General features: G+C 36.6%; 1 protein-coding gene across 34 annotated transcripts in view; it reads right to left on the bottom strand.

Annotated features, from left to right (window-relative positions):
• The window catches only part of clasp1a (cytoplasmic linker associated protein 1a), a 71333-nt gene that overhangs the window by 21308 nt on the left and 28023 nt on the right, over window positions 1-22002 (bottom strand). For 32 of the 34 annotated variants that reach the window (XM_077216833.1, XM_077216837.1, XM_077216842.1 and 29 more), the window contains exons 3-19: window positions 20694-20772; window positions 19314-19417; window positions 18848-18939; window positions 18531-18606; window positions 17326-17423; window positions 13789-13859; window positions 7797-7940; window positions 6337-6413; window positions 6142-6234; window positions 5886-6031; window positions 5204-5339; window positions 4636-4706; window positions 4464-4523; window positions 3918-3995; window positions 3599-3766; window positions 2108-2154; window positions 1864-2034 (exon numbers count right to left, since the gene is read on the bottom strand). In XM_077216833.1, coding sequence (XP_077072948.1) covers window positions 1864-2034; window positions 2108-2154; window positions 3599-3766; window positions 3918-3995; window positions 4464-4523; window positions 4636-4706; window positions 5204-5339; window positions 5886-6031; window positions 6142-6234; window positions 6337-6413; window positions 7797-7940; window positions 13789-13859; window positions 17326-17423; window positions 18531-18606; window positions 18848-18939; window positions 19314-19417; window positions 20694-20772 — 1711 coding nt within the window. Of the gene's footprint in view, window positions 1-1863; window positions 2035-2107; window positions 2155-3598; window positions 3767-3917; window positions 3996-4463; window positions 4524-4635; window positions 4707-5203; window positions 5340-5885; window positions 6032-6141; window positions 6235-6336; window positions 6414-7796; window positions 7941-11766; window positions 11883-13788; window positions 13860-17325; window positions 17424-18530; window positions 18607-18847; window positions 18940-19313; window positions 19418-20693; window positions 20773-22002 lie in introns of those variants that run through there. The other 2 variants (XM_077216866.1, XM_077216867.1) reach the window with 1 other exon arrangement.

Raw genomic sequence — 22002 nt, 5'->3', positions numbered from 1 at the left:
GAGTGAGTGACACAAAGAGAGACAAATCGAAAGGTTTTAACGACAACAATAAAAGGACAGGGATACTAAGGACAAACAAAGAGATTTCCCTGCTGAAAATATACTGACAATAAAGACATTTATTATTGCAATTATGTTAATTATGTATTATGTTATTTTAAACTTTCCCTTCATCAAAGAATCCTGATTTCTTTTTATAATGGTTTATTAAAAAAATAAAAATAATAATAATAATAAAAAAAATACAAAGCAGCACCACTGTTTTCAACATTGCTAATAATAACAAATGTTTCTTGAGCCCCAAATCAGCATATTAGAATGATTTCTGGAGTAATTGCTGCTGAGAATTCTGCTTTCCAATCACAAGAATAAATCCCATTTTAAAATATATTCAAATGGAAAACAGTTTATTTAAATTGCATTACTATTTCACAATATTACTATTTTTACCATTTTTTTCTTCAATTAAAGAAATGTAGCCGTGGTGAGCATAAGAGACCACTTTTAAAAAAAAAATTTTGAACAGTAGTGTATCTATTAAATTCCATTAAATCAAATAAAAATTTGCTTTGACCTTCTGACAAAGTTCCAGTATGAAGCTGTGCAAAACAGCCATTTTGTATGCTGTTTCTGTAACCATAAACTAGACCAATACCACCATCTGTATACATGGTTCCTAAACTTTTGAACACTTTTTTTCCAAGGTACAAATGACACATTACAGATCATATGAAGGGATCATATGGGACCATTTTCATTTCACTAAACTACTGTTATTTACAGTGAATAGGAGAGGAGGGGATATATCATGCAAACGGGTCATGCAGTCCAATAGAATAGTCAGATTGCCAGATCTACAGTTGTTAATCATCAAAAGAACACTGCTCGAATCCCTCGGACAGCACAAAGGGTAGACATTCACACGCACACACACATATACAGCTTACCATCTATTTTACCCGGTGCACCGTCTTTGGGGCAAAAACACAAAAACAAAAGCAGGGGAGTGCAGGGTGGAGGAGAGGAGAGGCATAAGAGGCAGAGATTAGTCAGTTAAGCCCATGGAAGCGTGGAAGACAGGGATCTGCTCAGAAACAGGCCTTGCATGGAAGCACACGGGAGCTACTGAGTGTGACTGTGGGTAAGGAAATAAAATCTCTTTGATCATTTATGAGGAATCATGGGATTAGAAAATGGTACAGAAAGAAGATTATACAGACAAAAGTAACAGACAAGTTAGTGGTCAAAAATTAGGTGGATGCGTTATAAAGCTCCAACATTCTCTTCTGTCTTCTGCTGAAAAACTAACACTGAGAAAGCCAAAATACAACTTAAGTAATGAGCAACATAAGATGATTTTACACTAGAGTTTAAAATGTGTGACTTATTGCCTTTAGAAAATGGAACAATATGATAAAAAAAATGATTTCAATAAATCAAAAAAAAGTATTTATAAAGACACGTTGAATAAATAATTAATTGTAGTATTAATAATAATAATACTGTTATTCCCATAAGTAATATCTAAGTAGTTTCAAACACATTGTCTTTGAAAGAAGCTGAACCAATCAGAATTTAGAGTCAAAATGATGTACTTTATAAAATTATTTTATTCTCCCTCCTAAAAAAAACTAGACTAAACTTTCTAAAAATAAAAAAAAACCTTAAAAGGATAATGAATGGTAGAATATCCGTCATTTGTTCCTCATCACAGACCAGCTTAATAGCATCTATGGTGCCCATCAGTTTTATTAATGGGCCGCAACAGCCATAAAAGCCACTGATTTTTATGGCTATTTTATTAAAATTCCTAATTAAGAAAGAAAGAGGAGAAAAGATGGATAGAGGGTGATGAGGTCTTACCCAGGGAGGCGTAGGAGCCTGGAGGCAAGGCTGCAGCAGAGCTGAAGGGAGATGGGGAGGTTGCGGTGGACATGCGGGATTTGGCACTGGAGGCTGCGTTCACGTCTACGTCGCTGCGGGAACGCTGGAGGGCACCAGGGGTTGAGGACACCCTAGAGCTGATCACTTTACCTGAGACATGGCAAAATGGCATGTTTGTAAAGGTGGTAAGTACCAGTAAAAAAGAAAGTGTTGCTTTACTTACTTCTTGTAACGGGGCCTCCAATAACACTCTTCACTGACATCGGTCGACTGCAGGAAGGTAGATAGAAAGAATCTTAGCAACAGCAGAACACTTAGAAAAGAGTGAACAAAACAGTAATCAGTAATTTCTAATACATATTTTTCAGTCTACTGACAATTTTTATATATTTCTCAATATGTTTGCCAAGGATTTTCAAATACAACACTGTAAAACTCTAGTTAAATTTTTTTGTTTTTTCACACTTCTTTTTACTGAGGAAGAATAATTTTAATTTCAAGAGTAATATTATTTACATAATCATATTTTCAAAAACATTTCACAAATTTGGACAGTTTGAACCGACTCAACTCTGAAAAATACATTTGTACAGTGTTGTAATAAAGTAAATAAAACAGTATTGTTTTATTGAGATTGTATTGTTTACAAGAAAATATTATTTCAGTCTAACTACTTCAGAATTTCATGTTTAATTCACTGTGTTACTTGCTGTTTCTTAGTGATTGTTTGTGAAATTTACAAGCAATTTATGAGTGAATATTGTTTCAAAGTAAATCCTACACCAATTAAAAAGAGCATTAAATCTACAATCAGAATATGTGAACTTCATTTTATATTTTCAGCCAGTGTGAATTTAGTGTAAATATTCAATTTATCTAGTAACCCTATCTGTAAATAAATATATACCATCTGCAAATAATAAATCACATTTAAATTATAATGTTAATTTGCTTGTAACACCTTCTTTTTTACAATTTTTGTGACCAGTACACAGCAGTGTTTCTGTTTGTACAAGAACCGATAGCAGATTGAGACTATTAGAGCTGTCACTCATCACACTGGTGCTAATCTCACTGCCGCTGATCAACAGGGAGAAAATGTAACAGATGCTGCAGTCTAATATTGAAGATGAGATCACTGCTTCATATTAAGAAAAGACTCAACATGCTAGGAATCACAATCATCAATCTGTGCATATGGTCCATCAGCCAGCTGGCAAATATTTCACCAATTTCAACAGGGACAGCCATAACTCACAGTTTTTGATAGCATGAGCTGGCAAACATCACAGAAACAATCTTATCGTCTACAATCACTGAACTGTATGATTATTCACCACCATTCGAAAGACTAGGGTCAGTAAGATTTGCTAAATGAGGCTCGCTGCATTTATTTGATCAAATATACAACAACAACAACAAAAACGAGCAAAAATGTAAAACATTGTAAAATATTATTAACTACTGTTATCTATTTTAAATATATTTTAAAATGTAATTTATTCCTATGATGGCAAAGCTGAATTTTCAGAAATCATAACTCCAGTCTTCAGTGTCAGTTTATCCTTCAGAAATCATTCTAATATGCTGATTTGGTGCTCAAGAAACATTTCTTATTATTATCAGTGTGGAAAACAGTTGTTCTGCTTGATATTTTTGTGGAATCTGAGATAGAATTTTTCAGGATTTTAAGTGAAATGTGTGCGTGTCTTACTTGAGGCTCTCCTGTGAGCTTGAGGAGGAACGGTCAGACTGCGGTAGAGACACTATACTGTCAGAACTCTTCAGATGGGACTGTAGGGCCTTCTGATAGGTCGATTCCAACGCCTGAAACAGGTGCTCTGCCTCCCGACTGTAATGGCCATGGAATCCCCAATAACACCTATAGAACAAATGGACAACCTCTTAAACAAAACCATTGTTGGAAATCATCTAGACTGAAACAAATGTTAAAATGCACTATTAAAGCACATAAATGAATATCTCAATGTATTGTCTCCAAATATACAAAAGAAAAAGGCAAACAGACTTACTTTCTGGCCACAGATCTGGCCTCAGAGTCAGCATCATGGATCCCCTTCTTGATGGTCTCAGTGAGAACCGCCACATGCCTAGGGTAGTAAGGAAACATGATGAATACAGTTTCTTACAGTCTGCAGAACCAACAGTGAATACACTGAGTCTCCTTTGAAACTTTCTGGACCAGACAGCAGACCTTTTTTCCTAGTTCTCTAAAGGCAGAACAGAGGAGAAAGAGAGGATAAGGGGAGTCCAGACCTCCTTATAAAAGAGCTCTTGGCTATATTGCCATGGAAACGGCTGGGACGCATGGTTGCCACACATCCCGGGCTCATCAATTCAACCCGCGAAAAGAATCATCAGTTGCCCGCTCAGCCGAGCTTTGATAAGTAACACGTTTTCACCAGTTAAATGTCACAAAAACAGGAAAGGGAGGGGGGGTTACTGCTTGGCAGCAGAGGGAATAAACAGAAATTCTATGAGATACATCCTGAGCAAAAAGCACTTCACAAAAACAAATATCTTCATTCTCAACACATGATCAATCATTTTCCACTCACCTCTCTAGAGTATGTGTCTGCCATTCTTGCAATAACAGGTCTAAAAACTCATAACACCGTCTGATGGGGAGAAAAATAAGTATTTCTATTAGAAGACAACGCCTTTCTAATTTATGCTCTGCAAAAAAATAAAATTAAAATTAAACAGATCTCTCAGGGAGGTCTAGTTAACCTTCGAACAGCCACAGATTTAGAAGTGCAATTGCTGGTGATGATCGGGATAAGGCGTGGGAAGTGTGTATGCTGAGAAAGACAAAAAGCACAATTATAAATCTTGGTGCTAGAATATTAAACACATAATTAAAACATAGAATAGAATAAATACAAACATTTCAAACATTTGGGGTCATAATTTTTTTTTTATGTTTTTTTTTTATAAGAAGTCTCATGTTCACCAAGACTGCATTTATTTAACCAAAAATACAGTTAAAAAAAACCCTAGTAATATTGTAAAATTTTATTATAATAAAATTTATTTCATGTAATTTGTTTTGTAACTTGGCTATATATTAAGTTGCTGCCCATTTAGAGCATCCCAATTCAATTGAGGTTCTTATGAGGTTCAAAATGAGTTAGGATGCTGGCTTAGAGGGTAGCTGCCTATGTAAACAGTTGACAGAAGGGCAGTTCACTAGGTTTTGGAACAGAATGATTGTGTCACTCTTTTCATTTAATTCCAGAATGGGCTCCTAATATATAAATACATGTGAAAAAGTAAAAAGAAAATCATCAGAACTCACTCGTAAGATGATGCGGATGGCTGCCATTCCGGATGTGGCCATAACTTTGGCGCTGTTGGGCACCAAGTTGAGCAGCGTAGGCATAAGGCTTTCAGCCCCGTGATCGAATTTATTCCCCAACACTGAAGACAGATGCCTGAGAGACAGCAAAAACCACCAATCAACAAGACACAAATACAACATACTTAAACTTCAGGTCTAGATGGAAATGAATCAAATTTGTGTGACATTAAGGCCTAGAACTTGTTTAGATATCCATCAAGTGGCTGCACTTTAGCAGAAGAGCTGTCCTGCACGCTCCAGCTAGCTCAGTTCCACTTCATTAGAAACACATTACGACCCAGAATAATTAAATACCGACATTGAGTCATGCTCAATCACAGAGACCCGCACAACAGCTTCATTTACCCCTTGAAACAGCACTTTTTAATGCTGTATCCCGATGATATTTGAGATAGAACATGCATCGGTGTAAGATTAAGTGCCTTTAAGACTGATTTATGAAAAATTGCTCCGCTGCTGAAGTGTGTCTTTGATCAATGAACATCTAAAGGTGGCACCTTCTAGCTGACTCTTAACACGTCGATATTGGTAGTGAATATCAAAGCTACATTTAAAAAAAAAAAAAAGAAGTTTTTACAGAGACTGGAAGAGAAAATGGTAGAGAAGAGTGGCTTCATACCCGAACGTGATACAGGCCTCTCGAACCACTTGTGACCGAAGATCTTTAGCTGACATTTTGAAGGCACCTTCTAAAAGACGTAGATGCTGAAGGAAACCCTCATGCTCAGTCGCACCAGCCAGAACCAGTGACCGCACTTTCTTCAGCTAAATACATGATATAAGAGTTCCTTCAGTGCCACGCCGAAGACAAGTTATTCAAGCTGGAGTGCATGTATTGTGGACAAAATAAGTGGTGAAACTAATCAGAGACTTACAGCAGTGATGCGGTGTTCCCAGTCTTGCTTGTCATCTGACAAAATTTCTCGGATCTTATTCAAAGAGTCCTCCAAATCCTTACTGGAATATATCTAAAAAAAACGAACAACATGTTTGTCTTGCTTTGAATATTTAAATTCAAGGAATCCATGATAAATTGCATGTACTGTATCTTAAATGGACATTATCATTACCTGCACTGCAGGTACATCTTCAAAACCCTTGATAAAATCCTCTTCATCCACACCTCCTGCGCTGACACTGTCCTTCCCTGAGGGATTGCAATCACAAAACTATATTTAAAAAAAGATTTAGCACTCAATTGTCAATACCGGTGAATTTCACAATTCTAATCTACATTCACAATTCTATTGTACATTAACATTGTAATTCCATCAAATTAAAATCACAGGAAAAATATTAATACAGCAAAATATTACTACAAATTAAAATAACCATTTTAATATATCTTTATATGCATTTTATTCATGTGATGGCAAAGCTAAAATTTCAGCAGTCACTCTCCAGTCTTCAGTGTCACATGATCCTTAAGACATCATTTTAATTATTTTATGAATAAAAAGTTCAAAATAACAGATTTATTTGAAACAAATATTTCGTATAATTACACATATCGCTTTTGATAAAGTTTGCGCATCCTGAATAAAAGTTAGAATGTCTTTCAAAATAAACAACTTTATATATATCAGTAATATATCTCAGTAATGTAAAATGAATGCACATTTATCACTTGGTTTATTACTTGGATGGGTTAAATGCAGAGGATAAAATTCGGAGTATGGGTTGACATAGCTGGCCTTCATTTCACTTTCTTCACTTCTTTTTTTAAGTTATATTTTTTAAAGCCTATTAAATGTTAAAATTGATAGCGGTCAATTATACTGTGTTGTTGAATTACTATAATTAATGGCTAGAAAACAATTATACTTAATAGAGACATCAGAATCATATCCTGACATTCATTCATAGTGCTTAGTAAAAAGATGCCATTAAACAAATATTAAAATAAATACTATATATATGTTGTTTCTACATTATTTTGGAGATTCGATGTGAAAGTATTACAATATAAAAATATATTAAAAACTTTAATGTTAGGTGCGGTTAATCACGATTAATTACAGAAAAATGTGCGATTCATTTTTTATATATATATATACACACACATACACACACACACACACACACACACACACACACACACACACACACACACACACACACACACACATTATACATACACACACACATAATGTTTTAAACAGAGATTTTCAAGTGACTTCATGATGGATTTAAATACATACAGTATATGCCTTCTATTTAAAACCACCATGCAAGTCACATGAAAATCTGAGTTTAATACATCAAAGACTATTACATAATATAGAAATCTGCAGTGTTGCCTCTTGGCCAGCCAACATAGTCCTTATTTATCTCCAGTCATTTCTCAATATCTCTTCTCCTCTCACCCTGGTAAACAACGAGCTTTTCGAAAAATAATCTTTCTGATAACAATTAGATTCATCCTTGTTCAACATGTGAAGTATTTATGGATGTCTACAGTGTTTACTCTGATCTGACTTCAGTTTCTCAGTTGTAACCTGGGCTGTGCTGTAGTAGCTGTGGTCTTTACCTGTAGCCCTGGATCCAGAGGCAGAACTGGGTCGTCTCATTGAGCCCATGCTGCCCCCTCTCCTGCTGCTGGAGAAGCCCTTAGAAGAGGTAGAGGAGGAGGACCTGCCCCCATCCACAGAGTCTTCGTCATCAAAGTTCTTATCTGTAGGGAACACAAGCAACATTGATCAATGTTTCATCAAATATGTTCACTGCTGTACTCTCAATCAAGAAGACAAGTCATCATCAATCTGCTATGAAACTGCAGCAACCAATGATAAAGGAGTTGCAAAAGTATGTTCTGGAAATCGACTCATTATGGTTTGTCTGGATAACTAGTTGGATGTGTTTCGGGCTCATTCAGAAGGATACAAAAGATTAATCAGCTTGTCATATGTGTTACCATCTGATACACTTATCAGGAAGAGCACACAAGGAACACCACAGAAAATACTCTCTTCCTGAGAACACAAGGGAAGGCTTAAATTTACTTTTCTCACCCTTATCTCCCTGGGTCAATATTTTATCACCAATTACCACTAATTTGTCACATTCATTATCATAACATTATGCCAACCTGCATCTTTTGATTATAATAATTCCCCATCTTCAGAGCAAATATGTGGAATGAAGACCAAGGCTTTTCCTCATACTGCAAGCCAAAGACCATTTTGTGTGTTCAAACATGGCACCAACCATTCTTGAGTGATATCTAAAGCAGGTTATAGTTCAGAAAAGTACAGGAAAATTCATAGATTAATCTACTGCAAGGGACTCTGGACATAAGCCGAAGTAACAAATGAGCGGACATGGACACATTCCAGCAGTCTGAGAGGAAGGGGTGGCACACCAATCTTTCTGAACGGGAAGGAGCAACAGGATGAATTTATGATGCTGCCTGATTCTTGCAAGCACTAGTGCTGTCCTGCAACTTGGTTTAACAATTAAATGACATACAGATAAATTGGTTCAGCTTATACACATGATCATTAAGAAGTCATTTATTCACACTGAACTATAAACAACAATAAAAATACATGATATCCTAAAAGAATGAATATTGGATAGTTAATGCCCATATCAGAATTAAAAAAAGTATTATAAATTATATAAAGAATAATTCAGTTTATTTTCCATTCATACTGTTGTTTGAAGCCAGTTACAGGTTAGGGTAATATAATATTACTGTAATATATTTGATATATTTTTGTTGAATATTAAATAGAATATTAGCATATATATTATGCAATTTGATTTATTTCATGCTCTAATTTAAAAGCATTTTTCATTGCATTTTTAGTGTTCACATATTTGAATGGCAATGTGATTGGGAGTGTGATTGGGACAAGGATTAAATCAAATAACAATTATGTAATAATCATGACAAGCATGCAGAGCACAGTGCAAACAAGCCAGTCAAAACAAACCCAGACAGTCAGAGCAAAGGAAGAATACTTTCAATTTATATTTTTGGTTCTAAGCAGACTTGGATTACAAAGTCTCTTCACGGGGTGGCCTCTGTTTTTGTGCTCAAGTTGGCAGAGGAGACGCTGTTTGACTATGGTACAAAATCCCCTTTTATAAACCACCTCTGATAATTATCCTAAAGATGGAAGATTTTCTCTTCTCTTAGCCAAGAAAAAAAAGGGATTTTTTTAATGATTTTAAATATTTTGTTTTAATTTGAACTGTTTGATCAATGGTTAAGAGTGCAACATGTGTCAAACCAATGCACATGCATGCAAAAGGAAATAAGCAGGTTGCTGTTTTTTTCAGCATTTAGCTGAGAAATGTCATTTAAAGAGAGCCACTGTGGGCGGAGGAAGGCAGTCGCAGTGTGCTCTAATTAAACCCATTGGAATGCATACTGAGAGGTATGCTAACTGCTGAATGTAGCCCAATGTCATTGCTGGGTTGTAGGGACAACAGAACATGTGTATGTGCATTGAACATCTGAAGACAGCGGATGCCCACAAAAGGCATCTTTCATAACACAGCATGTGGGCAGATTATTTCACTTAATGGCCGCCACTGACTCAACAACATGCTCCGTAACTCGCTTAATTGGCCTAGAAAATGAAATGGTTCATCATAAAACTGCTCTGCAAATCAATGTAACAGCGAGCTCTTATTCAACCGAATAGGAACATCTCCTCTGGAGTAAAAATGGCTAATCAGACCTGAAGATTGTGTGGCAGATCAAAGTGGCAACATGTCAAATGAAATAAGAACTAGTCATACCTTAGCAGCATTGGTTTCTAATAAAAACGTCCCTAAAACGCACACTTGCCAAAGTGTTTTCAAGCTTGTAATATTTAAACAATTCAACGTTCTTTCAATCAGAGAAACCCTTGAAACTGGCCTTAATCTCCCCGCCACTGATGGTTTGAATTTGAGAAGTGTCATTACAGACGGAAAAGGAAAGGAGGATATAATCTTTTCTGCATGACCTGCCAACTTTGAACAAAGAGTTTCCCCCAGCTCCTAAATCAATTTTTCCCATACGACTGAAGACAAACTACGTTTTAATCCTGAAATATTGTCATTTGTTTACCACACAAACATGGGGTGCTGCTTATAGACCCGAGAAAACACCTGTCAAAAATCTGTGTTGTTTTTCACGGCCACTGAAGTGGCAACTTTGCCAAATGACAGCAGTACCCACCACTGTGCGAGATGACAACTTTCTTTAGCTGCTGACTGGACAGAGACGATGACACAGAATAACGTGTCAGAGTGACTTTGAGCACGTCAGCACAAAAAGCTCATAACCCAAGCGACATGTTTACATAACAGTGCTGTAGGACATGAACACACACAAATGCACTGATCCATTAATCTCACTCTCAAACTCTGCTTCTGGGCCCAATATCAACTGTATAATGTATTTAAAGAAGATAAACTGGTATACCTTTCTCATCACTTCCTGCAGTGTGTCCTGGAGTATAACACAGAGCACCCTAGATATCACTACTACAATAAGGCACGTGCAACTCATAACCTGTTCTCACAGGTGCCGACAGCACTATGTTGAACAGTATGTGCGCATTGCTAAGGTGACAACAAAAGGTTGGACAGGGCACTTTGCTGAAGGTGAACAAATTAAGTATTGTGTTCTGAACAGAACACAAGTCCTCGATCTGTTGCATCACTGTGTATTCAGAGGGGAAAGGAAAGATGCTGTCAGTTGGTATTAAAATAAGATCAGGGAGTGTTATCAGTGGATTCTGCTTCAAAACGATCTGCTGAACACGTTATTTAAAGTAAACATCAAATCTTTTATACAACTTCCTGGTCTTTTATTGTACATGAATCGTCAGTAAATGTTATTGCAAAGACAAAAGTAACCATTGGCTTTATTTTTTGGCAAGTATCATAAAGACAGGGAAAAAATTATGTTAACCACAACCAAACAGCGATTTGGGCAATATTTTAGGCTAATGTAAGTAAAAATGCAACACTCTGCTGTGAGACGTAAAAAAAACACAATGCAACAGCCATAGAAATCAATCTGATGCATAGGAGAATATTAAAAAAGAACAAATAAAACAGCAGTCACTTGAGTAGTCAAAATGAGCAAATCCACATCAGTAATGCAGCTATATTTAGCTAATACAATGCAACAAAAACCAAAGAGACAAGTTGTAACAGAGTGCATGAATCACATAAAATTAAACTAATTTAGAAGCGAGATGTCCTCTTGAGTGTTGAAAAAAGACAAGTCTAGTTTATGCATATCTGAATCCATGAAAATCTAAGAGAGATGTTTTATTCTTCCAAAATTACAACATCTATCGCAAGGCGCAAAACAATATTCAGAACTCAGAAATATGAATATCTCAGAAGCGTTATCATCTGTAAACACGAAAACACAGATAACATGCCATCCCCTTGGCAGAACAGCAGCTGGAGGTTTAAGGCTGCTAGTGCCCAGCATTTCTTTTATTCGTCCTTCACATTAAAGCCGCCATTTCCATTCCAATCCTTACCTTCTCCGGTTGTCATAGAGCAAGCTCTTCAATTCACACAGACACTGCAAACACAACAAAGCTCTTGCAGTCTCTCTCTGGTCTCCGCCTCTCCCTCCCTTCCCTTCCTGCTGATGTGGTCTTATGACTTCACCAAACACAAAAGCCACCAACTCTTTTAAATAAAGGACTTAGAAAACATTTCCCCTGTAAAGACTGAATGTCATATACATACAGTGGATCTGGGGCTGTTTGCTTGTCCTTTACAGCTCCTTAATCTTTGAGTTTATGTTCGCTGATCTTGAAACATCTTCCTTACACCAACTAAACTCTCTGCACAGGAAAGACACTCCGGATTCTCTGGCCCTCACACAACAGATTTACTCAAAATATTAGCAGTGCAAATGAAAGACATTTCCTATTATATAATGCTATAAATATTTGTGCAGAGACTGCACTTTTTTTTAAGTGCTGCATCTACAAGAAGAAAATACAGAGTTAAATATGTCAGTGGCATTTAATAATTTTGATTTATTCATTTGTTTATTATTTGAATTTTTTAATTATATAAATAATATTATTAAAAACAAGTCAATACCTATGCCCCAATGACTGAAAATATATAAATTAAGAATTGATTGAAATGGCCAGTTTTAAGTGATGATGAACTGAGTATGAACTCATGAACTCAAACTTACCAACTCTACCGGCATTTGTGTTAAAGAAGTTTAAATTACAGTTGCCGTAATATACTAGGTCAATGCTAAAGTCAGGATACTAACCTGAAGATAGACGTTTAGTAAACTTATAGTTGCCAAAAAAATATTTTGTGTGAATAGCCCTATACATTTTAAATCACAACACCAATGCGAAGCAGTAAAAATAGCCAAAATACAGCCAATAAACATTTTTGTAACCTGACAGAAACCAGCATTGGTCGACCTCTATAAAACAGTACTTATTTTATTCCGAAAAAAAAAAATGAGTTATATTTTTATATATATATTTTATATCAATATATTTCATATAGCTTGTTGGGTGTTACATTGACCATATTGTAGTAGTTTTCTGTTGTGATGCTTTGAAAATATTTCAGTGGCCTCCAAGTCCAAAATTAATCTTTGATAATCTAATGTAACAATACCTGCCATTCTGCAGTATCGGTACTCACGGATAGCCAGCTGCTTTAAAACGCTTTAAAACACTCCCCTTGAGTGTTTGTGTAAGCGCTCTGTAAACTATTATACATTTTCCATCAAAGGTTCCATCAATAGGTTACTACTGCAGGCAGCGTTAAGCAATGTAGCTAATTACAGACATAACTGTTGAGCGTATGAATGCAATGGCCATCAGATGTGCCAAAGTTAGTCAGAATCTGCTCAACACAGCTGAGTTTTTGTTCAGTTCACATGGGTAGGGTACTTTGTACTGTGGGTGTGATGACTGTGCCCATCCGCCACCCCCCAAGACCCTAACTCAAGAAAACCCCTGAATATACAGCAGGGTTTCTCTAGGGTTCATGAGTAGAATAAAAGCTAAAAAAATAGTTATAAAAATTTAAAAATGGCTCTCCAGTATGTTCATGTTTTCACACGCAGACTTACGACCTTGAGGCACTGAACAGAAGAAATTAACCAAAGAAGATTTTTATGTCAAGGAAGGTGGAGCCTCAGAGCACACCTACCTATTAAGTAATCGCCACGGACCAATAGTAGTTCGAAAGCATTTACCTGTCAGAGTGAAAACCTGTCTTTTTTGTAAATTTTGCTTTGGCAAGCTGTTTCGAACTCCCGAAACGAACACAAAACGAACTTCGTTTTGGCCTGATTTTGTTAGAAATTACATCACACTAGTTCATTCTTCGATTTCGCTTGAAGTATATTGGAGGTTTACAAATCAGTCGCTTATGATGTTCCATTTCAGTTAGGATGATGTAAGGAGTAGAACTAGGTTTTGGAAAACAGCCAGGGTAAACATCCCAGCTATGATATTTAAAATCCTTTTTGAACATTTGAATTCTTGGAAATTCCTTAAAGCTCCTACCTGAACCTGATGAGGGGATCATGTTCCCGGATCTTTGGACTTCATCAAATCTGCTGAAAATTACATTCAACCTGTAAAAAAAGAATAAATCCAAAGTTAAACATTGCTCAGTTTCAGAAAAACAACAACTCCTAGAAATGCAAGTTTTCCAATATGACCCTCACTGTGCTCAACACAATCCTCAGAAACAGGTGTTGCAAATCTAACAGGAAACACTCTCAGCAAGCAGGGTAAATGTCTGTAAAATGGAATTACCTTTCATTTGGTCACTCCCTTTGTCCTAAAGTACCTCCTGACTACACTATACTACACTACACTACTTAAACTATTAACTATAGACATAATGACATGATGACCTAATTCATAAAATATGGACACAACAGACAGTAAAATATCTGGTTGCTTAACATGTCGAGTCAGGCGGCCTAAATGGGTGGTTCAAGGCCAGAACAAGCGACAATTAGGACCAGACTTTTTGCCTTTAGCCATAAGTCTGGCTGAGCGAGACTGGCTGTGATGTAACAATTGATGTGACACATTTCAGCAAGGATGGTTTTTGTGATCCTTTCAGTGTAATGCAGGCTTTGCATCAACTATATTTGACCCCACAGCAAACCTGCAAGTCCAGAAGTAAGTGTAATCCATGTGCTAAGAGGTTAGCCATTCATAACAGAGGTCAATTCTACATTTTAAAGGTATAGTAGCAAAAACAAAATCTTGCTTAAGGGTCAAAGAGATGGTTGTGTACAATAATACTATTATTAAATGAAAGAAACATCATTAGTAGATCTCGGGAAAAAATAAAAATGATTTCAATAATGGTATGACTTCTTTAATGAAGCACGAATTTCAACAATTCTCCCCCTAAAACTCCTCCCACTGCACATTCACAGAGCTGAGGATGTTGTCTTCCTGTAATACCCTCTGAGAATCCTTTATCCTGAACATTCCTCTCAGAAGACTCTGCGAGTCTAAGGCAGATCCCCAGAGCATCAAAGCTGATTCATGTTCCTTTGCCATGCTGAATCTGGACGGGCTGACACATCTCTGCCTGAAGCCCCGTTCACACCGCCAGCGACTTTGTCGCTGTATGTCGCTTGGCTCTGTACTGTGATGTCGCTTGTGGGCGTTCGTAGTGCTGTCGCTCTAATGTTATTGGTAGACTGCACGTCTGGCCATATCTATACAAAATACAATCACAAGTGATATATACAACTATACAATTTTAATTTGACTAGGAATTAGGCTAAAAAGAAACAGTATATGCTGTTGGGAGAGTGTTTTTATATTACCATAGCAGTGTTCAGTGGATTAAATAATTTACTAGATTACCGATCGATCAATCAACAAATTAAACTCACTCATACTGTCAAATTACTAAAACGTCATTCGTATTTGACAAATAATCAATTTTCTTGTCCCTAATAGTCAAAACAATGCAGGGGAAACTGTAAAATGAACTGCAGCAGTACTAAACTTGTCTTGCATCATAAAATTAGACAACTCGAACTATAAATGTATGAATTAAACTCACTGAGATGTCGACAGTTTCTTTTCCATGCATCATTTTATTATATCCATATATGTGGTTACAGATAAATCATATTAAACAGTGTAATCATCCTCGAACTCTTCTCTCTTGCCTGCACTCGAGACGGTGACGTGAGCTCCACTGAAAAGGCTTCTTTCCTATTGGTTGCATAAAATTTGCATAAAGTTGAAATTTCTCAACTTTTGTCGCTTGTCTCTTGTCGCTTGACACGCCCACATTCTGTCGCCAACGGTCACTGTCGCTCGTGTCGCCGGATGTCGCCAGCGCTCCATTGAAATGAATGGGATCATGTCGCTTTGTCGCTGCGTGTCGCTGGCGGTGTGAACGGGGCTTTAGAGTGTGGTAAAGAATCAGTTTAGGTTCAAAATAGAGCTGGACAATAAACTATGTTAAAAACTCCAACGAGCAAAGTCATTAAATTCTAACTAGGACAAGAAAGTAAAGCCTTGTAACATTAATGTTTAAGAGGGTGTTGTTATCATAATTCATGCTGTTAGGATTTAATTTTAAATTAAGGCATCCCAGCTGACAAACGACTGACAAATGCAAACATTTAATCCAACAAGTCCATCATTTCCATTTCTGCTTTACCAAGTGTTCCAAAACAGAATTTTGAATTGCAAATAAGATGGGATGCCCTTTATGCAATTTGAGAGAAGTGGAAGTGTTGTTTGCTAAGTCCCTTCTTTACTATAGTGTTCAAAAGAGATTTCTTACTCTATGAACTGCATCCAAGCAAACTGACTGTGTGCCTCTAAATTAAGCTGAGAAGATTTGAATTTCACAGAGACATTCATGGCAGTCTATGAAAAAACAGCAGCGCTGAAAAAACCTCAGGCTGTCAGTGTGCTTAAGACTCAAAATGTCTGCTTGATTTATGCTAAATGTGGGTTTTACCGAGAAAGCAACGAGGGTTTGATTCTTTCATAGATCCCTCCAAGGACCATTTTAATTGTGTGGTTATAATTTATAGTAACATGATTTGGTATAGACCAAAAGAATTTAGGCACAGATGCGCATAAAGCCAGCTGAGAGGGCAGCATGGAATCATATTAATCTAATAAATCAAATCTAATGAGCACAGTTCTCTGAAATGGAAAAGAATTAGCATTAGCTTAAAATATTTTAGTTTGACCCAAATTATTGTGTTAATGATATTTGGTGAACGAATTCAAAGATATTGGAGTTGATGCATGTAGTTCAGCCAGAATGCTCACAAGCTAGTTGCCGGTTTGACTTTGTTTCCCCAGGCATGTTCCAAATGAGCCTGTCTTTAAAGTCTTCAAACTATAACCACTGAGAAGATCACAGAAACAGATGCCTGCACATTCCCTGGAGACATGAACAGATTTTAAGGGGGAGGGACACCTAACAGATGTTACAACCAAATTCAGACCACAAGCAAATGCTGGCATGCCTTCCTCCTCTCTGTGCACTCAGTTCTTGCTGTGGAGTATTATGGGACATAGAGGTATGCTTTCGATTGCAGACTCAAACCTATAGAGCTGTCCTGAATGTTAGCTGTAAGGAAGTTTAAGCTGAATGACATAGTGTGCTATGAGCACATAATGTTAGTCGCTAAGTGCATATTAGTATCAAGTTAAAGGGTAGGGCCTGATTCTGGGTCCGGAGGGAAATTAACACCTAATGACCTGTATGAAGAGCCACTTTACCCCCTTAAGTGAATTCAAATCATTACAGTACTAATAGAGACATAAATGTTTTCATAAATTAAACACCCTCTAATTTGGAAAAACATCGGTCTAGATTTATCAATGCCTGACAGAAGTAAATAAACAGATGCAGCATATATATCTAGTGGGAGAAAAGACCTCCAAAACCTACAGATGAGTCCACAATTAGACAGAAATTACCATCTGAATTAGAAAAGAGTGGAAGTCTCCTAAATAATCTAATAGTGTTGATGTAAAGCTGATCCATTGTCAGTGAATTGGTACCAAAAAGGGAAAAAAGAAAGAGCTTACCTTGATTGCGGCAGTCCTTTTTTGCTAAGGTCAATCCTAACCTTCTCTCCAACATGTCTGTATATTTCCACAAGGCAGCTCATGGCCGCATCCCGAACCTGGGGAGATAATTGGAAAACAACTTCACTATTTCACACATTTGAAAACAAGTCTCTAAACTGTGCAATTACACTATTTGGGGACACTTTTAACAATGGAAGCTTGTATATGGAAATAAAATAATTTATTGACTTTTAAACCTACCTTTTGTAATGTCTATTTAATTGCTTTGCCACAATGATGTAATGTCTTTGAAATTTCTTAATTTTTCGGTCTTTAAAGGATTAGTTCACTTTTTAAAAAACTTTTGCTGATAATTTACTCACCCCCATGTCATCCAAGATGTCCATGTCTTTCTTTCTTCAGTCGAAAAGATATTAAGGTTTTTGATGAAAACATTCTAGGATTTTTCTCCATATAATGGACTTCATGGGGTACCAAACGGTCCAAGGTCCAAATGACAGTTTCAGTGCAGCTTCAAATGGCTTTAAATGACACCAGACGATGCATAAGGGTCTTATCTTTCATTCAACGAACGAAATGACTCGAAAAAAGATTTGTTCATTTTGATGAACGAGTTCGAATAGGAGAGTCATGAACTTGCATCACAGAACTGAGCCAGGCGAGCATTTGTGCTTATAAAACTTAAACTTTATTTATTTTTGAAATGACCGATAGTTTCGCAAGATAAGACCCTTATGCATCGTCTGGTGTCGTTTAAAGCCATTTGAAGCTGCACTGAAACTGTCATTTGGACCTTGGACCGTTTGGTACCCCATGAAGTCCATTATATGGAGAAAAATCCTAGAATGTTTTCATCAAAAACATTAATTTCTTTTCGACTGAAGAAAGAAAGACATGGACATCTTGGATGACATGGGGGTGAGTAAATTATCAGCAAAAGTTTTTTAAAAAGTGAACTAATCCTTTAAATATATACAGTGTGTGTGTGTGTATATATATATATATATATTATATATATTTATTTGATGAAAACAAATGTACATTATCCTATTTCTTGCAACTGCATATTAGAAACCACCACCAGAGGTCACTATAGCTTTGTGTAATGTTGTTACCATCATCTATTGTTCTATAAAAAAAAGCCATGTCATGCCGATTAATGTCGAATCTTAAATGTATTTGATTACAACAAATGTGCATACCTGACTTGTAGGATCTCCGAGTAGATTACATATATGTGGTACAATTTTGCTCAGAGTCAAGCCTTGGGCACCGTATCTGAAAAACAGAAGCGATGGTGACAGGGGGCAGCATAAGTGCATCATGGGGTTGCGGTATCTGCCAAGTCTAGCTTTAATGGCTTATCCTAGAAGAATGTGCAGCTACATTTTAATTTTAACAACTTCATATCCCTATTCAGCAGACAAAAATCAACAAGTGCAAGCATAAATGTCAATGTGAGCTGTGTTTACAATGAATGAAACTACAACATCCAGACTGAGAGAACAATGCAACTTACGTGCTCAGAGTTGAAATAAGACAGAGACAGACTCCCTCTCTGGTCCGGTTGTTTTTGTGTTTGAAACCCCCCAACATTCTGTCCCATATGTACTGTAAAGACAATCTGAATTTAATACTTTCAATGTAATACAATTAAATGGCATCTAATCTTATTAAGAGACCTCCCATCAGCGTTTTCATAAAGCAAAGCGTTCAATTCATTAAGTAATTTAAATTAAAACACCACAAAGGTGTCTCGCAAGAGTACTTCTAAATGGAGAAGGTTGTTCAGTCTTTACATTAGAATTATTGTACAGACTGTAATAACACTGTAACACAAAGACATAACACACAGATGGATCTTTGCAGCCATAATGCACTTCATTCAGAAAAGCACAACAGGACTGCAGTGTCAGCTTGAGAATGGTGAACATCCTGGAATTTATATTTAAGGCTAAATAAAGACAAATACCACCACAGACTACCTGAGGTGAAGCTGACTGCTCCATGATCTTCAGCAGCAGGATTTGATCTTGGTCTCTGACTTGATCTTTGGCATCGCCTAACCGATCTATCAAGCTGGGTAAAACTGGAGATGGAGAGAACAAAGATGAAAGATGATGTGCAAATATATTTTCATTATTGATTTACAAACTTATTAAATAGTTGGTCTTAAGGAAGCTTCAAATAATTAGAGACTGGAGAAGATTCAGATTATCTAATAATGGGAAGTCAGAAGTCTGAAGGTGATTGTCTTGGAATTCGTTGATGAATGCAGTGAATTTGTTACAAAAGTGATGTTTGATGACTGCAGTAGCGATGCTTTGCAGTGGATGAATTTTAAGAAGCAACTTCTAAAACCGTTTCGGTGAATGCTGACAGTTCCAGCACTTCAAGCACAGCACTCTTCTAAGGAAGTTGCATCTCTTCATTTGTCACCTTTAAAGGGTTAGTTCTCCCAAAAAGGAAAATTAACACAGTAATTACTCAACCTTATGTTGTTCCAACCCCGTAAGACGTTCATTCATCTTCAGAACACAAATTAAGATATTTTTGATTCAATCTAAGAGCTGTCTCACTCCTCCATAGGCTTCTATGTAATTGAAACTTGCCGGCCCAGAAAGTTAGTAAAGACAATGTTTAAAATAGTCCAAGTGACTACAGTTGCTCAATCTTAAGTTTATCAAGTGACGAGAATACTTTTTGTGCGCCAAAAACAAAACAAAAATAACAACTTTATTCAACTATTCATTTTCTTCTGTGTGGGCCTCTGAGTGAGTTCATGTAGTGTAACAGAGCAGCGCTTCTGGGTTGTACGTCAGAACGTAGGCTCACTATTGGCTGACGCGGTTCATGTGTGTGATGCTGGCCAATAGTGAGCCAACGTTCTGACGTACAGGCCCACACAGAAGAAAATGAATAGTTGAATAAAGTCGCTATTTTTATTTTTTTTGCGCACAAAAAGTTTTCGAGTCGCTTGATAACGTTAAGGTTGAGCCACTGTAGTCACTTGGACTATTTTAACAATGTCTTTACTAGTTTTCTGGTCTGGCAAGTTTCAATTACATAGAAGCCTATGGAAGAGTGAGACAGCTCTCAGATTCAATCAAAAATATCTTAATTTGTGTTCTGAAGATGAACGAAAGTCTTACTGGGTTGGAACAACATGAGGGTGAGTAATTACTGACAGAATTTTAATTTATGGGTGAACTAACCCTTTAAAGCAGCACTGCTTAAAAAATAATGATAACAATAAATCTTAAAAAGTTTCTTTACTATTCTTCTATATAAACTAACATGAAGACCTTATTTCTTGTGGTAATAAAATGTGAATTTTTACACACATTAGATTTTAGTAATCCTACCTGTACCAACGTGGTGCCGAAATCGGTCCTGTAATCTTGTCACTAAGGCAGATAGTAGGTCAATTCCCAACAAAGCCAACTGAAGATGGAAAAAAACATTAGATCAAACAGAGAAAAATACATTTAAATCTGAATATTATTATAATACACAAAATGCTTTAATAGGCTCAATTAATTTACAATGTTACAATGTCATTGTCAATTCAAACTTCAAAGCATCACAAAGAAAAGAAAAAGGAAACAAGAATGTACGATTATTAAAATGACCCCACCTCCCAACAGTCTGAATGAGTATATCAAAGGATTATGGGTAACAAACTAGACAGTCTAAATGAGCAATGCAGCAAACTATGTTATAGAAAAAACATCCTAAATTTCAGAAGAATCCAAAATAACATGCTTCCATACTACTCTAAGAATGGCTATAATAGTATTAGAATTATTAGACATTAACATATTACTCTAAAAGTTGTATGTAAATATGATACTTCAAACTGAATTCAGAAACGCATACTAGTTTACTACTAATTTCAATACATTTCTATGGCAGAAGTAGTGAGAGTAGAATTATGTGGTTCCGAATTCAACAATAGTGTCTGAATGAGTAGTGCAAATGTTTCTTATAGAAAAGGATAGGTAAATCCCTTAAATTTCATTTATGTTACTCCTTTCTCAACATTTTATGACAATACCATCAGCGTTCCTTTGCGGTAAAGTTCTATTAAACATGTTTCCTTGCAATGGTCAACAATTTGGTTTCATTTTTTATTCACAGAAAAGATTGTCACAAAACAACTGGACTGCATGCGTCACGCCCAAAACCTTAAAGGTCCCATATTGTACAACTTTCTGAAGTTTTATTTTAGGTTTTGATGTCCTTAAGAATATATATTTGCGGTATAAGTACCAAAAACCATCTCAATATATTTTTAAAGCTCCTTTCTCAGGACCTCTGCAAAGAACAGGTTGATTTTGGTCTGTCTACTTAATATTCATGAGCCTCTCTTCTGATTGGCCTGTTGTTTTCTGAGTGACCCGCCAGTGGTTGGGGGGGGGGGGGGGGAGGGGGGGGGTGACTGAAGGCGGTGACTGAGTAGTTCTGCCATCACATTTATACGGAAGTCACAACAGCTCATGAAAAGGCACAGCTACTTTATGCAGGCTGTGTGCATTTGTCTGTGGATCAACTGTTTTGAATCTTGTATGGTAGTTTCATAGCCCCGCCCCCTAGACCTCTATTATCATGAAAAAAGCCAGGAAATTTCAGTTTTTCACAATATGGGACCTTTAACTTTCCTTGTCAAGGGGT

This window comes from Siphateles boraxobius, unplaced genomic scaffold, assembly GCF_051911475.1.
Source record: "Siphateles boraxobius isolate OS27281-9 unplaced genomic scaffold, OSU_SipBor_1 7, whole genome shotgun sequence".
NCBI classification, from domain to species: domain Eukaryota; kingdom Metazoa; phylum Chordata; class Actinopteri; order Cypriniformes; family Leuciscidae; genus Siphateles; species Siphateles boraxobius.
This window is presented reverse-complemented; position numbering and strand designations above follow the sequence as displayed.